Source organism: Bacillus rossius, chromosome 6 (genome assembly GCF_032445375.1).
Source record: "Bacillus rossius redtenbacheri isolate Brsri chromosome 6, Brsri_v3, whole genome shotgun sequence".
In the NCBI taxonomy this organism is placed as follows: domain Eukaryota; kingdom Metazoa; phylum Arthropoda; class Insecta; order Phasmatodea; family Bacillidae; genus Bacillus; species Bacillus rossius.
In genome coordinates this window covers 20118494-20134459 of record NC_086334.1, presented here as the reverse complement: position 1 = coordinate 20134459, position 15966 = coordinate 20118494, and the positions used below count along the sequence as shown (strand labels likewise).

The 15966-nt window shown below is 34.4% G+C and overlaps 1 protein-coding gene across 4 annotated transcripts in view; it reads left to right on the top strand.

The window, feature by feature from the left end:
* The window catches only part of LOC134532787 (uncharacterized), a 33219-nt gene extending 17529 nt beyond the window's left edge, over positions 1–15690 (top strand). The window contains exons 6-10 of one of the 4 annotated variants that reach the window (XM_063369644.1): positions 868–970; positions 1048–1149; positions 4915–5448; positions 9006–9052; positions 14817–15690. In XM_063369644.1, the coding sequence (XP_063225714.1) occupies positions 868–970; positions 1048–1149; positions 4915–5044 (335 nt within the window). In that variant the 3' untranslated portion in view covers positions 5045–5448; positions 9006–9052; positions 14817–15690. Of the gene's footprint in view, positions 1–867; positions 971–1044; positions 1150–4914; positions 5449–9005 lie in introns of all 4 variants that reach the window. The other 3 variants (XM_063369642.1, XM_063369641.1, XM_063369643.1) reach the window with 3 other exon arrangements.
* The last annotated feature ends 276 nt before the right edge of the window (positions 15691–15966 follow it).

The window sequence follows — 15966 nt, the reverse complement described above, 5'->3', positions numbered from 1 at the left end:
CCCTTAAACATAACCTAACCAACCATTAAAATAATTTCATAGTATTTAAAATGTAGCTAACCAAATCAATCCAAACCAACCATTCATTTAAGTTGCAGGCAATAAAGTACTTTACAAAATACGAAATGATAGTAGTAGATGCTTGTATTTGAGAGTGTTTTCATGTGTATTTGAATTTTATTCAAATTTAAAAAAAAATTATATTCACACAGGCTTAATGTTGTTCTTCATAATTTGTAAACACTTCATTGCTATCTGTTATTGTGTTGTGAATGTATTATTGCTGAAAATATAATTTGGGCACCCATTCTTTGTAAGAAAAGGGAAATTTATGAAAATTTTTCTGTACAAAGAAGGCCATTGGATTTTATTGTATTTGAGGGAGATTTCAAAGCATGGTATTATAAAGTTAAATAATTTCATTCTTTACATAAGAGAAATTTGATAAGCATATAGATAAATAGGTGACTTGATTTACAGTATTTTGTGCTGAAATATTCTATTGTCAAATTTTTTTCCTATGCGATTTTGCAAGTTAAATTGTTTTAATGGCAAATTCATACTCATTAATTTATTGCAGTAGTACCATTGTATGTAGACACTTATTCTTATGTTCTTTGGTAGCTTAAATGTAATATATCACGCTGATGGTTGGACAATTTTTTTTTGGAACAAGTATTTTTTATTGGTGCTTAAAATTGTTTTAAGAAGGTTCAGTTCTTATAATATTCCTTGTAAGGGATGTTGGTATATGTTATATGAAGGTTCAGTTATAAAGTAAAATAATTAGTTTTGTAGTGTTTGTAAAGGATGGTGCTTCGTGGAAGTTGCAGCGGGGAACAGTGCTGACTCTTGTGAACTGTGTAGCCAAAGCTCCGAGGCTGGAGCAGGGAGACGCGTCCTCGGAGCCCGCAGCAGCAGACGCGGGCGGCTGTGCGGGAGGGACTGTGCCCCAGGCGACGGCGGCGAGGTAGGTGTCGCGGAGTGGTGTGCTGGGCGGGGGGGCGCTGGGGCGGTGCTGAACGGGCTGGCGGGGTGTTGCAGCAGGGAGCATCGGGGCTCCGTGCTGGGGCTGGAGGGCGATCACCCCGGAGCGGAGCAGCGCACGTCGGGTGGCTGGAGGCAGCCCGCATCCCACTTCTGGCCCAGGTAGGTCCAGCCTGTGGAATCTTACATGCAGTTTCTGAATTCATTTAATTTTATAATCATTAGTTTTGTTGCAACAGAGACTGGAGGATTATTTACTATTTAAGTAACAGGAGTTTTGTAATTTTGTAGTTGTATTAGTCCAATTCACACAATATTTTCGTTGTTGTGTTAGTAAACAATTCTGAAAAGTATGTGATCTTGTTAGCCATTTCAGATGTTTAATCTGTTGTCAGCTGTCAAAAAGGATAAATGTGTTTTGGTACTATGAGAGATTTTTTATTTTTTTATAGACGTGGATCAGAGAATTTGCATTAAATTTTGTTACAAGAATGGAATAAAGTGGAGCAATGTTTTAGAAATGTTAAATATTGCCTTTTGTGAGTCTGCTGTGAATAAAATAAGTTATAAGCGTTTCCAAGAAAGCTGTGAAGACGTTGAAGATGACAAGTGCCGTGGATGCCCCAACACATCAACAAAAGATGAAAATGTGGAAAAGTCAAAGAAATGATTATGAACGACCACCGAATCACAATCTGAGAAGTTGCTGATGATGATGGCATATCAGTTGGCTCATGCCATGAAATTTTTTTGGGTGTTTTGGATATGGAACATGTGACAGCAAAATTTGTTCCAGAATTGTTTAATTTCGAACCAAAAAAAAACAGCGGCGAATGGAAATTGCGCTCAGGAGTTGCTGAATGAAGTCAACAATGATGCAGAACTATTGAAACATGTCATAACAGCTGATGAAACATGGGTTTATGGATATGACATCGAAACTGAGGCTCCATCATCTCAGTGGAGGCATTCTGAATCGCCAAAACAAAACAAAAAAAAACTTGACAAGTGCAGTCGAAAGTGAAGGTTATACTCACTGTTCTTGGATTTTAACGGCATAATGTGTCATGAGTTCTTGGCACAAGGTGAAAACAGTCACAGGTTGCGTGAAGGAATCTAAAAAAAAAACCCTGATTTGTGGCGAAACAATTCATGGCTTTTGCAGCACGATGATGCACTGCTCAAACTTCATTGCTTGTTCATAAATTTTTCGCCGAAAGCAACTCTGTTATGATGCCTCTGCCTCCATTCGCCAGACATGGCCCCATGTGACATTTTTCTGTTTCTCAAATATTCTCAAATATAAAGGAACCTTAAAGTGCCATCATTTTACAAGCATAGATTTAGTTTAAAAGCTCATAGCTAAAAGAGCTAAACACTGTCCCAAAGATTGAGTTCCAGAAGTGTTTCAGGGATTAGAAGCACTGGCATAAGTGTATAATATATAATGGGGACTATTTGCTTTTATGGATAGAGACCCCAAAGAATGGTTAGTAAAACTGACAAACTAGTGTGAAAATAAAGCAAAATGTAAGCAAAATTTCAGGTTAAAAATAGAAGCGATGTGAATATTTGATCTCAATATTAATGTTCTAAAATTTTATACTAATTGTTCATATTAGCATTTTGTTTTCCCTTAAAATTTATATTCCATAACTAATGCATCTAAACGTAAGATACATATTTTAAATTTATTCCCAAAGATCTCTTTAAAAAAATTTGTCCACATCTACTTGTGATTGTTTATATAGTCTTCATAAAATTAAACCAACAATCTAGGGCAGAATGTACACAATGTGTATGTTTCTAGATGTTATAAAATCAAATAAATTACTTCTACATAAAGAAAGGGTCAGGAGAAATTGTACATAAAACACTAGGGGTGTGTGAAAACCTTTTTTTAATTCAAGTTGAAGTCGAAGATCACTAAAATATTTTAATAATTTAAGAAAAATACATAGGTACAATTTTGAATGCTTTTTTGGTGTTTAATCAACACATCTTGCATACCACACTCACTGTAGGACAGCTTTATCAAACTACCACTGCTTGTAAATAAAAATAAAAATTTTAAAACAAACAAAAAAATGATGTATGTAAAATTATGATTAACTGTTGAAGTAGATTTTAAATGTCAATTCAAAACAATTATTGAATAACTAAGCAACTCCTAAAATATCTTTAAAACAGATTGATGTGAAAATTCTGAAATACCGTATTTACTCGCATATAGGTCGCGGCAATTTTACCAGATTTTATGGAGAAAAAATGAAGTGCAACCTATATGTGAAGAAAAATTTTTTAAAATTTAAAAAAATTTTTTTTTGCAATACAGTAGAATCCCGCCGATGCGACCCCCCTCTGATGCGTCCATTCCGTTTATACGACCGTTTTTTGAGAAACCGTGAAAAATTTGAGCAGAGAAAGTCGAAAATTTGAGTAAAATCTGCTGAAAAACAAGTCTGTTACACTTTGTTGGGCGCTGTGTGTTCACGTTTATCTTGGCGAGAGCTGTACTGTAAGCAGGCAGGCATACAAAAGGCGGCTAAAAATAGATACCACCCCTCTAGACTGTCCACGCGGCAGTGTCTAGCCGAGCTCGGCGCATCCACTATCGCATGAAAAACCACTGTGGTAGCTTCTGCGAGAGCATAAGAAATTCGTCCGGCCAGGCTGGCGGCTTGACGTCATACGTGACGTGACGCTTACCTCTCCCATCCCCTGCTAATTCTTCAAGGCTCATCCCTCCCAGAGCCACAAACCATGTAAAAACACCCTCCCCCCCCTTTTTCAACTAACATTTCAACACATTCCCTCCCTTATTTCAACCTTCTGCGTGAGAAACTGTCAGCATCCTCCTCCCCTCCCACACCGCTTGCGACAAAAGCCAGATTGTATAGTCCATTATCGGTAAAATAAATATTTTTATGGGCTTATACGACTGTCCTTCGCCGTTAATGAATACTTTATAAGTTTAAGTTATTATGATACAATTTGTTTATTAGTCACACAGCAGTTTCTGCTGAAAAATCACTAATACCTCAAATTTTATTGAATAGAAAAATTTAGCAGGGCCGTAAATATATTTATTTTACTGCATAGTTACTTTTCCATCTGCATTTGAACGTGTTTTTTTTTCTTTTTTTTTTACGCTGTGAAGGGTCGTGGAAAAGATAATTGCTTGAGCTGTCAAAATAAACATCTCTGACGGCAAGGGCGGGAGTGCATCCTGTCGGTCTGTCGCTGTGATTATCTACTCCAAAAACATGTCACAGCATTTTAGGATAGCACTGTTCTTATATCTTTCGTTTATAGCCGAATGTTTTCTACCTGATCCACACAAGTTCCTTCGCCATGTTTTGAACGAAAATAACAGCCAGCCAGCTAGCATAGCCGAACTCGCGTGACGTGAATTCACTTAGCGTGAGTATTTATCGGAATCCATAACGAAAACCGTTGTAGACCTCAAATTATGGGTGCGACCTATATGCGATGGCGATCTATATGCGAGTAAATACGGTACTATGGCAATAATGTTGTGTTTTCTGTTTACAACACCCAGTAAACATACATAATTTTAAAATTTGTTATGAATGAATTTCCTCTTTCTCGCACAAATCGCCAAATTTCTTTGTATTTCGTGAACTTCAAGTTTTAACTTTTCTTTTTGTGTTCATATGAGCCATTATGCTGTACAAAGCTTTGTTTTTCGGATGTTGAAATACAAGTTTTTGATGAATATTGCATCCTTACAATGAAATGACATGTAAGAGGTAGGGTTAGAGTGAAAGGCTATGCACGTGAGTGTACATTGGAGAATTGGTCTGCATGCTGGTTCGTGTTCTGTTGGAACCATGGGCATCTATCTCAGTTTTGCTGGTAGAAAGCAGGCCAGAGTTGGCAGGAACAAACTGTATCTGTTTCCAGCGACAGCAAGTGGGCTGGTAAGATTGACCCCGGACGACCGCTGTGCCCGTACGAACTGCGCGGGTCTTGTCGTGACCAGGAGTGTTCGTACCAGCACGTGTGGGGCGTAGCAGCCACGGCAAGTCCCTGACTCTTGCAGACTGTTTGCCTTTACGAAATATGGCTGTGATTCTTAGAGCAATTTAGAATCAGGTTGCAACTTCCTATCGTAAATGTTTATAGTAACAGTTATTTAAGATAACAGAATTTGTAGCTGTAAAGCCATAGCTTCTTTTGTATCATATGATAGTTATTTTTTTTTTACAATGATGCCAAATATTTTAATACGTCTCTGTGACAGAAGTATTGTTAAAATTGTTATATTATGAAGTGTATGTTACACTATTATGCTTACATGCCACAAAAATGTAGTCAATATAGTTGTGTCTATATGTCTTGTACGTGGTATTTGTGTTTTTTTTGTGAGAGATTTTAGTTACAGAGTTGCTCACAGGGAGGAAGGTTGATAACTGGAATTGCCTGGGCATATTTGAGGTGAGTAATGCTCATGAATTATTTCATTTATTTGTGTTCTATAAACAAAAACACTATTTTTTTATGTTTGATTTTTGCTCTCTTGTAATCTCTCGTGAATTTACTATTTTTCATTTGTTATAATTCTTTCTCTCACTCACTCACTCTACAGTTGACTCAGTGAATGAGCATTCTCTGAAGTAATGCCAGAGCATGAGAGACTATGCTATTTACTTACTTTTTTCAAGTTCTTTTGCAAGTCTTTTATAAAGTACTGCTTTTCTCTTTAAAAAATGGTGGCAGTCTTGTAAAAATTTTAATTTGCTTTTTTTTTTTTTAATCTTACCCTAACATTGTCAAGTATTAGCATGAAAATTAATTAGGGGAGGAGTGGGGGAATCTACAAATTGAAGTGAAATTAAATATTTCCGTTCGTAGATGTGATTCTCTTTTTCAGTGCTAAGTAAAGTATAGATGTAAAACCGACTTAACTGTTATGTTTGTATTTTAAAACATTTTTCAGGTAATTTTTATTTACAAAATTTGGCTTAATGTTTATACTATTAGGGATTGTAATTGCCTGCACTGCAGTTTTAACTAATTAGGCAGTTATCAGGAATGTGGAATGAAGTTGATAACCACTGCTTCACTGGGAAAATTTCTCACATAGGTGACAGATGCAATGATGCAAGCATGCACATGTACATTACAGGAAGTAGCTCGTATTGTAGAAATCTGTCTGTGTACATACCATATGTATGTTATAATTGACACATGATAGATTTTTTTTTAATTAGTAAAAATAGTGTCTGTCTCAGTGTCTTCCTATTTTTTCAGTCCATTGGTGCTTATTGCACGTCACCCTTTGTGAGATGGCAGCAGTTTTGAAGCGCTTATTCAGTGTTTTCTCGCATAATCGTTGCACATTTTATTCTAAAATCAAGTTTGAAAAGTAGTTGTGATGATTATGCAGGGAAAAAAAATTTTTTTGTTAGGTAAAGTTATTCATAAAGACAAAACCCGTTCATGGAAAGTACGTTTATTTAAAAAAAAGGTGGAGTATACAATAGCTCGCCAAACAATCTATATTAATAATTCCTTAAACATAAACCTTTCTTCAACTTTAAATAGAAAAACCAAAACTCTAACGCGAACGCAAGCCACTTGAATCTGACGTGAACTAATTTGTCGTAGTACACACTTGCCATGAAAGAATGCGGGCTATCAAATGTAGTTAACTCGGTACCTGACAGAGAGCGTGCGTTGCATCCAATCTGCGAGATATCAATATTCGACTACGTGTGCTCGCTCTATACGTGAAGCAACATAACCAATCATGAATGATGCGCTGGCTACATTTTTATAAGCGGTACGCCGTGGCAACGGGAACAATCAGATAAAGGAAATAACGTTTAAAAAGTCTTTAAAAGAAAAATTACACGTCGGACAACTTTGTGTTTCCGTTAATTAAATAAATAAGTGGTAATGACCGAAATTAAATTTTAGATTTCTACTTTAAAATACATCGTTTTATACGGAAAAGATACATACCTACATCGCGGCGACGCAGACGATCAGATATAGAAATAACTAGTGTTGGGCCGATTCCTAAAATATACCGATTCCGATTCCATTTTCGATTCTTAAATTAAAGGGTTGATTCTTCGAATCCGATTCCGATTCCTTAATTTTTATCTGACAATGTTTAACAGAGTAATATACTAAGAAAAAAAAGGTTGTTTATGATTTTAAAAATGTAATTATGTTGTGTTTCATTTTCTGTGCAGAAATTAACATTATATACAGCTTATATAATGTTAAAAAGTATGTTCATTACCATCAAGTTACGCTACCTTGTATTTCTAGCACAATTTGGCCTTTTAACCTTGCATATAGTTAGACGAAACACGTGTTCAAACACTGCCAATAATCAAAGATGTCTAATGACTTAAATTGTAAATAATGTTATAACTTAACAAACTTTAGATACCTTACATTATCAACTCAATTAATTAATTGTAAAAAAGAGGGTTTGTACGGTTAGGTTAAGAATTTTATTTTCAAGCACAACTAAATTATGATCCAAATAAAATGTCAATATAACCTCGTTTATACATATTTCAAGGGACCATGGCGAAAAAAAAATAAAAAAGGGAAATGTAAAAATAATACTTTATTATCTCATTATGATGGAAATAAAACAAATATGCACCACACTAAAATAAAATGTCAGAGATGCTTACGTTTTAATATATTATCTAGAACTTAATTATCTCACTTGGTGAAAAGAATAAATCCATCCAGTCTTGCAGTTCCTCACAATCGTAAAGAGAAAATAAATTTTCGGTTCTTGAGTAAGAAAGTTCTGTGCAATTTTTAGCATCTCAAAATTTTCACATTTTATGGTGAGATTTTCTTACACAAAATATTTAAACTCTTCAAATAATCGCGTGTTAACATTTAATTCATTTCAGAAATTTATCGGAAACAATTCTGTTAAACTAACACAACTACTTTCAAAAGATTGTTTATGTTTGCCGTTTGGTAATAAAAATTTACGAACGTTTCCGCAGCAATGTTTGGAAATTCAGACTTGCCAACTGCCTTTCCAAAATATATCTAACGTAAAACGAGCATCGCTTAACACGCACAAGAACGCTGATTTAAAGCAATTTGGTTATGTTGCTTTTAAACTTATTTTAATATGGTTGCAATAATCCACTGTGAATTTGGGTAAAATTTTATTCAAAAATTATTTCATTTTAATTCTTTAAAGTTTAATGTGTAGAGATGTTCACGTTCACGTCACCAAAGATTTTGTTCATGGCCGTATGGTTTACCATGGCAGGTAGCACAAAAAAAAAATTAGATTGTTTACAATGGCAAATGTAGCTGCCATGATCAAATAGTTAACGTTTACATTATTTGCCGTTTACATTTACATAATTTTCTTTAAACATTTATGGTTTTGTCTAATTATTTTTGAAGGTTTGCTATTAAATGCAGTGCTGCTGCAACGTAATTTCCTAAAAATGCTTTCGCTTAAAGTGGGAAAGTAGATACTGCATTTGTACAGTAGGGAAAATGGCGGTGCAAGTAAATAAATACGTTAATCACCGTAATTCGTAAATCAGTTCCGTAAAAAAAGATTGTATTATGTAGTTTTAAAAATTATATTTGCATGCATTTTAATATTTTCTTACGTTGCGTAGATTATGTATTTTGCAAACTTAAAAACAATGCAGGAATCGGTCATGGTCGATTCCAAAACCATTGTATTCTGAATCCCACGATTCCAGTGGAATCGGTGGAACCGACCGATTCCGGAATCGGAATCGACCCATCACTAGAAATAACGTTTAAAAACGTCTTTATAAGAAAATTTACATGTCAGACAACTTCTATTTTTCCGTTAATTTATTAAGTAAGTGGTAATGACCGAATAAATATAATGTGTGTTAAGCTGTAATTCATTGATCCACGCAGCTCTGCTTCTGTGCAACACCTGTTGTCAGTGCGTGACTGCAGCCGCGCGGTGGGCAGGCCACTAGTGTTGCCGTCGGCGGGTGTTGTTTCAGGTCGTGGACCTCTTGCTCGGAACTGGCTCGTCAGGCTGGCTCTCGTGGTAAGTGAGATTCCTGCGGTCTGCCGGTTGGTTGTCCGTGTCGTGGGGCTAGGCTTACTTGCACGGCAAAGCACCAGGCGTGTGGCACTGAACTGGGTGTTGCTTTACTTCTTCCTGGACGATAACTCTCAAGGCAAAGCCATTTCCTCGAAAAAAAAAAATTATTTTTCTTCTCCTTTGTGTTTTTTGTACACTTTCTTTTTGGTTCTGGAAATCACCGTACAAATAAATAATACTTTATGCTTGCATTTATGACTTACTATGCCAAAAAAAATATTTTATAAGGAATTTTTAATAAAGAGGATGAAGACACCATAAACGTTAAAGGGTGGTATATATTTGAATTGAATTTTCATCTATATATATATAATCAGTAAAAGTTATTGTGACATGAACTAATACGAAGAACATAATGTACATAGACACACTTTCTTTATTTTGCACCAAAAATGCATCATAATGACTACAGACATCTGTTCGTGTTTAAACTTGCAGTCATACTTCGTGAATGGTTTGAAATTGATTTTTGTTTCGACTTAAAAATTTTTTTTTACATAACTGATACATTTGTTGTTAAAACGGTTATACTAGTAGTTTTGATTTTTTTTTACCATTTATTTTATTGATAAAAATTAACCAAAATAAACTTTGTGGAATTAACTGAATAAATTTGTTAAAAAAAATTAATTCCAAATTTTAAATACGTATATTGTATAACATTTGTAAGAAAAATTTTGAAGATATCACGTGCTGTGAAAAGTTTTTTTCGCTACCCAAATTTCCTGTATGCAGTGTATACTAGTTAGCTTGTATGCAACTTGCACAAGTTTGCCAAACTATTGGTTGAAAATGAATAATTTCTTTTGAAGTTAATGTTTAACTGAAATATTCTCTACTCATGGTTCTTGGTGATGGTTTTGTGTGATGCAGCTGTAGTTATGAAACAAATCTATAATCAATCATGATTGATTAGAAATGTCACTGAAATACATATGTATTTTTAAAATATATTTTGGCAGTTCTATTATTTATTGATCTTTGTATTAAGAATTGGACTCTTCATGGTTCATTTTCTTAATTCATTCTTTTAGTTGGCTTTCCATAGCAATTTCGACATCGTACAGCGGCCAGTATAGCTATACTTGGCTAGAATTGAGTGCACATTTGAGTCTTGCTAAGTTGAACTAACTGACGTGCAAATTAGGCTGTTTTTTTTGTGCTAAAATACATTATTTCTATTTCTCCTCTTTGTGGACGTTACATTTTCTCTTGGTACATATTTGACTCTCCCCTTTCCATTTTTATATTTCTCTCTTGCACTACCCTTATAATCAATTCTCATTGTTTTAAAGCAAGTTTTTAGAGGTCAGTTTTGTATCTCACAAGTAGGTTCTGTGTGCTGTATCACCCATGCCAAGCATGAAACCATATACGTAGTGCATTCTGTAATGCACCAGAGTGCAACCTAATTGACTCATTACATTATCGATTTTTTGAGAGGCACAAACATGTGTGTTTATTTCTACTTATCATTTTCAGTGGGTAGTCAGTTGCGTTACAGGTTAAAAGGATACATCCTAGGTAGGGATGGGGCGAATCCTGATTTCCTCGAATCCGAATCCTAACTCAAATCCTCGACTGGAATTGCCGAATCTCGAACCCAAACCCTAATCTTTTAACAGATGATGTCCACGTATCTAATGTTAAGTGAGATGTATTCTGCTTGCACTAAAAGTCCCTTGACTTTATCACATGTAGTTTGGTACATTTCTGGTATAGCCTAAGTGTATATAAAGACAAAAATTTTTTTTTGAGAAATTTCAGTTTTCGTACAGATTAGCTGTTAGGATTTTTTCTATAAATAAGCTAGAGGTCTGCGAGCCTAAGAATTTTACTTTGAGCCGAGCTCGAGCTTTTGTGGTACAGTTACACTTTTGGGAAATTATTTTTATCTTAAACTTAGTATAATGTTTGAATAAAGTATTAAAATGAAGTGGGCTTATTAATTTTGGGTAACTATTTACAGTGTGTGTTTACATTTTGGACTGCTAGAAAAAAATAACATTTTTTTTCCATTGAATCTTACCTGTTTCCATTGGTTCATTAGTAACTGATATCATCCAACTAACATAACCCAGTATATGTTTGTGTAAATGTAACATATCTTTGGGAAAATTTCATCCTTGCCAATTTTTCTGGAGTCCTTACTGAGCTTCAACAAACTTAGCACCAAAAATCATGTTGTTTGAAAAGTACATTCACATTGTTTCAGCATTTCCACTTTTCAGCACAATAATTCTGAGAGAGATTTTCACAGAGTCTTATTAAATTCTGTTCTTTAATCTATCATGCAGAACAATAATTTGTTCTGCACGTTCAGGAGTTAAATTAGCTCTACGATTGAAGATAGTGTTTCCAGCAGAAGAGAAGTGTCTCTCGCTGGCAACCTGCTTGGCTGGAATGCTTTAGTAAAATTGCTTAACCTCAAAATTAGTGTCATAAATATCTCTAACTGGTCATTAAAGTTTAATCAATTGAAAGTAATAAAATAAAAGCATTTTACTTCATTCAAATTACACTTGCAAAAAAAAACATACACACATAAACCTACATGGAAATTAAAGTCTTTTTCAATATCCTTAAGTCTGAAATATGTTTACTCATGTCATTAAATGTAGAGCTGTATTGAAGAAGCCGATTTTGCCAATATTTAGTTGAATCGGCATTTCTGCCGACTTCCGATACAGTACGCTTGTTAATTTTTGGCCGATATTACTGAAAAACGAAAGAGACTGCCATAACCTAAAAATCCACGAGTACCATTTTCACTTTTCGTAGTAGTACTGCATTCTTTCACATCGCATTATTTCTTAGCAACACGTGCCAACCGTACATATCAAAGTTTAACATCCTTTTTTTTTTTTTTAACAATGTTCTTTAATTCAATATGTCATAAATAAATAATACATTACTATCACGGTAAATATACATCTCGGTTGTTACGGTAACTATAGTGCAAATATGGTAGCTATCATGCTTCTGAAGTAATTATGGTATTCTACAAAGAATCTTTAGTTCTTATTATGGTAATTATCTTAAAATAACTATTGGGTTTGTACTGTAGTTATGGTACATCACCCATATTTCTTCGTATGTTGTTGTTCATTTGTCTTTTCTTAATATTTACGTGCGCCATTATTCGAGACAGGAAGTTTCAGAAAAAATTTTAACGGACTTTATATCACACATTTAATGGCGTAAATAATGAGACCTCGGGCAATTTAAACGCTTTATACGGAAAAACCTACCATGCGGAACCTCGTAAGCGAGTTTTACTGTATTTTTTTTCCGTAAATAGTAAAAAACCGAATCCTTTGACGAATCCTATATCAGACCCGCCGAATCTTCGAATCCCTAGGATTCGGCGGATTCGGCGGATATTGGATTCGGTCGCCCCATCCCTAATCCTAGGTGATTTAAATTACAGAAAAAAAAATTCTTACCATTTTGCAGGTATATGGTTGGCATGTATTTAGAGATAACATGTATGATATTTTTCCCCCTAAAGTGAATAATATTGGTGTTTATTAAAAATCCCGAGGAATGGGCTTTATGGTTTTGCACTGTAAAAAGTTTTGTTTTTGGTTTCTGTTATTTTATAAGTTGCAGAGAAATTGCAGAGAATATTTTTCTTTAAATTGTAGTGTGATAGACAAACACAAGCGATGAATTCTACTGTCTCAAATTGTGCAAATGCTAGCTAATGCTATGAAATACTTCAATAATTGGCAGGATTGTGATCTAATGTACAATTCAGTGGTTATACTATCGTCTGAGTCTACGTACTGTGCAGACTATAATGTGCGTGTTTCAAGTGCTTCCTGTATCAAAGTTTTAAAGTGTAATTGTTGAAGCTCTGCAAGTCTATCAGCAAATTGGAAGCATTTTACAAGTGCAATCATTATCAACGTTTTACCATGAAAATGGATTAATAACTGCAAATATTAGAAGTATTTTTTTATGTGTGCTATACGAAGATGTTCTTACTTTTGATAAAAAGACTTGGAATTACTGAATTACTGTGACAATGTTTGGATGAAGGCTTTTAATAAGAGTACTTGGTAATTAATGTTGATGTCAAGTAAGTATTGAAAGTTATATCTGCCATAAAAAAATAAAATCTTGCAAATATTCAGGTAGTTCCTGTACGCCATTTGCAATGATTGTCAATGAATGCGTAAAACAAGATTGGCATCAATACACTGGTGTTATGGTTTTCCATATTATTGTAGCTTCTGGTCATTTCCATTTTATTATTTAATTTTGCAGTTTCTTTGTTGTGTTTTCTTATCTCTGCAGTTTCTTTGTGTGTAGATTTGTATTCATTGTACTGTACTTCCATGTTAGATTGTAAAACTCAACACCCTTATGATTCATGCTATGCTATGAAATTTAAATTGTCACGTGCACAATTCACTGGCCACACAACTGATATTTCTTTTAGAAATGTGACAGCCTAACTTTGTGTTTTAAAATTTGCAACACAAAAAAAAGAAGCTTTTACCATTTGTGTTTTCTTATTATTTATCTTTTATTTATGTAGCAGTTCCCCGTACACCCACCCCTCAATGTAACCCTGTTCAATTGTAACAACTCCAATGAATTTGAGTATGATTTTAAGTAGGGCTCTTTTTCATATGTACGATTTTTTAATTACATTGCGGGCACAATGGCCACAGCACTTGCGTAACATTAAATTAAATTGACAAATTAATACAACCAAACAAAAAAATGATAAGCTTACCTTTAATAGCCTATTTGCCAGAGTCCAATTAAAATTGTACAATGATTATTATCGCGCAGAAATATTTCAGATGCCCGTGTTCAGCCAGTGTCTATATTATATAATCCCACAAGTCAGTACTCAGCAGTAGCTCTGGTGAGAAAGACTAGAAACTTTCAGGACTAGTTCACCTCACGTGTACCAGGATGTGCCAGTGGCAATAGTGATTCATGGTAGACATGTATTTAGTAAACAAGTTTCCGGAATTACACCAACAGGTTAAATAATCTTTCTTTTTAGTTGGTAACTCAAAGTTTATGTTTCTTAGTAAGGAAATGTGCTTGAGGCATATTTTGAAAAAATTAGCGCATACATTTTTTACACTGTACTTTTATTTTACAATTTTTTGTGTCCAAGTTTTTTTCAAGACATTTACATAAATATACTTGAATTGTATTTAGATACATCATTAATACTGTAAATGGGTTTTCTTATGGTAGTCAGGAAGCACACTTCACATACACACTTATTGAAAATATTATTTTGTTTTTAATAATTTCTATGAAAAAAAAAGTATTATTTTTATTTTTCTCGAACAATTTAGGGTGTTACTTATGGAGGTGGTTGTGCCCTATTTGTCAAAATTATAAAATTCCCTATAGTTTGGTTTTTCCCAAAATTTTGCATTGAACTTCAGAGCGTGGTTTTCTAACATGCCTTACATTAATTCTAACTAGGCTTGGTTGTGAGGTTTTAAAAAAAAAGTTTAGAAAAATGTAACTGAGATAGCAACCATCGTGGCTCGTAGCAATCTGTCATGGAAATACATTTGCACTCATTTTCCAGGGAAAGGGGGGGATGTGTTATTTCTGCATACATCAGACTGTAGTGATTCTGCTCCTGATGATAGGTTTTCACATACAACTCTCTCTTTCAGATCTGCTGTTTGCCACGTACTGTGTGTGTGTTTCATGTGTTCAGGGTGCATGTGATCACTCTGTCTCTCTCTTTGCGTGTGCCACATGCGGGCACTGAGAAGTCCAACTGCTGTGCATATTTGGGAGAGTAATTTTGCCTGCCAGCAGGGAATCTACAAAAAAATTTGTGATGTTTAAATAAGAAACTTTTAAATAAGACACTTGTTTAAATATTCAGAGCATTATTGGTCAAATAGTGCAGGATTGTATATTTTTTAAATAAAGAATTTGATTAAAAAAAATGAAATTGTAATTTTGTTCCAAACCTAGTACCGCTTTTAGAAGTTTGGAATCCACTGATTGAGATCATAAAGAATTGATATAGTAATCGTGGAAATTGATTAGTATACATTCTAAAAAAAACTTGAACTGACCTATAGTAATCACATGGGCTAGAATTACATTAATAGTGGCACATAAATTTATCTAAATATCACTAAATATACCTCAAATTGTATTGTATTATGTCACTTGGTAATATTATGTAATCTACCAAGTGACAAAAAAGTAAATCGAAAGTTGTCACACTGTATACACCTAAGTTTATTAATAATTTTCAAAGAAGGTCTCCTGTGTGTTATGTTTTACCATGTTTTCGCTACATTCGTAGAAAACACACTATAGTATTTGTTTATCAATGGGGAGAAGGGATAAAGAAAAACATAAATTTTCCCTGTGAAATGCTAGTTTTCTTTGAATGTGCAGTTTATATATTTTAGTTTTATACTATTAAATAATGTGTTAAACTAGAAGACTTAAGGGAAAAAATAAAATCATCACATCAATTGTTACGTTTGTACCGAATCCTAGTCTACTCGAGAACTGCTCAATAATTCTATAGGTATCCAGATATGAGTGCTGTGTATCGTGCAAGTTATATTTTCAAACTGTACCTACAATTTGGTTTTCATTTGGTTTTTTTTTTCTAGCTACATGCCCCTCAAAATTTTCTGAATCAATATATCCTTACGAAAGGTTTTTTCCTCCTTTGTCTCTCCCCCCCCCCCCCCCCCCCCCTCCCTCTCATGCCAGGAACATTACACAAGCCCAGGTTAATATTAAGTAAAGTTTTCTCTGGGTTTAACTGTTGCTTAATACGTCAATGCTAAAACCGGGATACGTTTTTTGGCTAATCATTACACGGAATGCCCTTC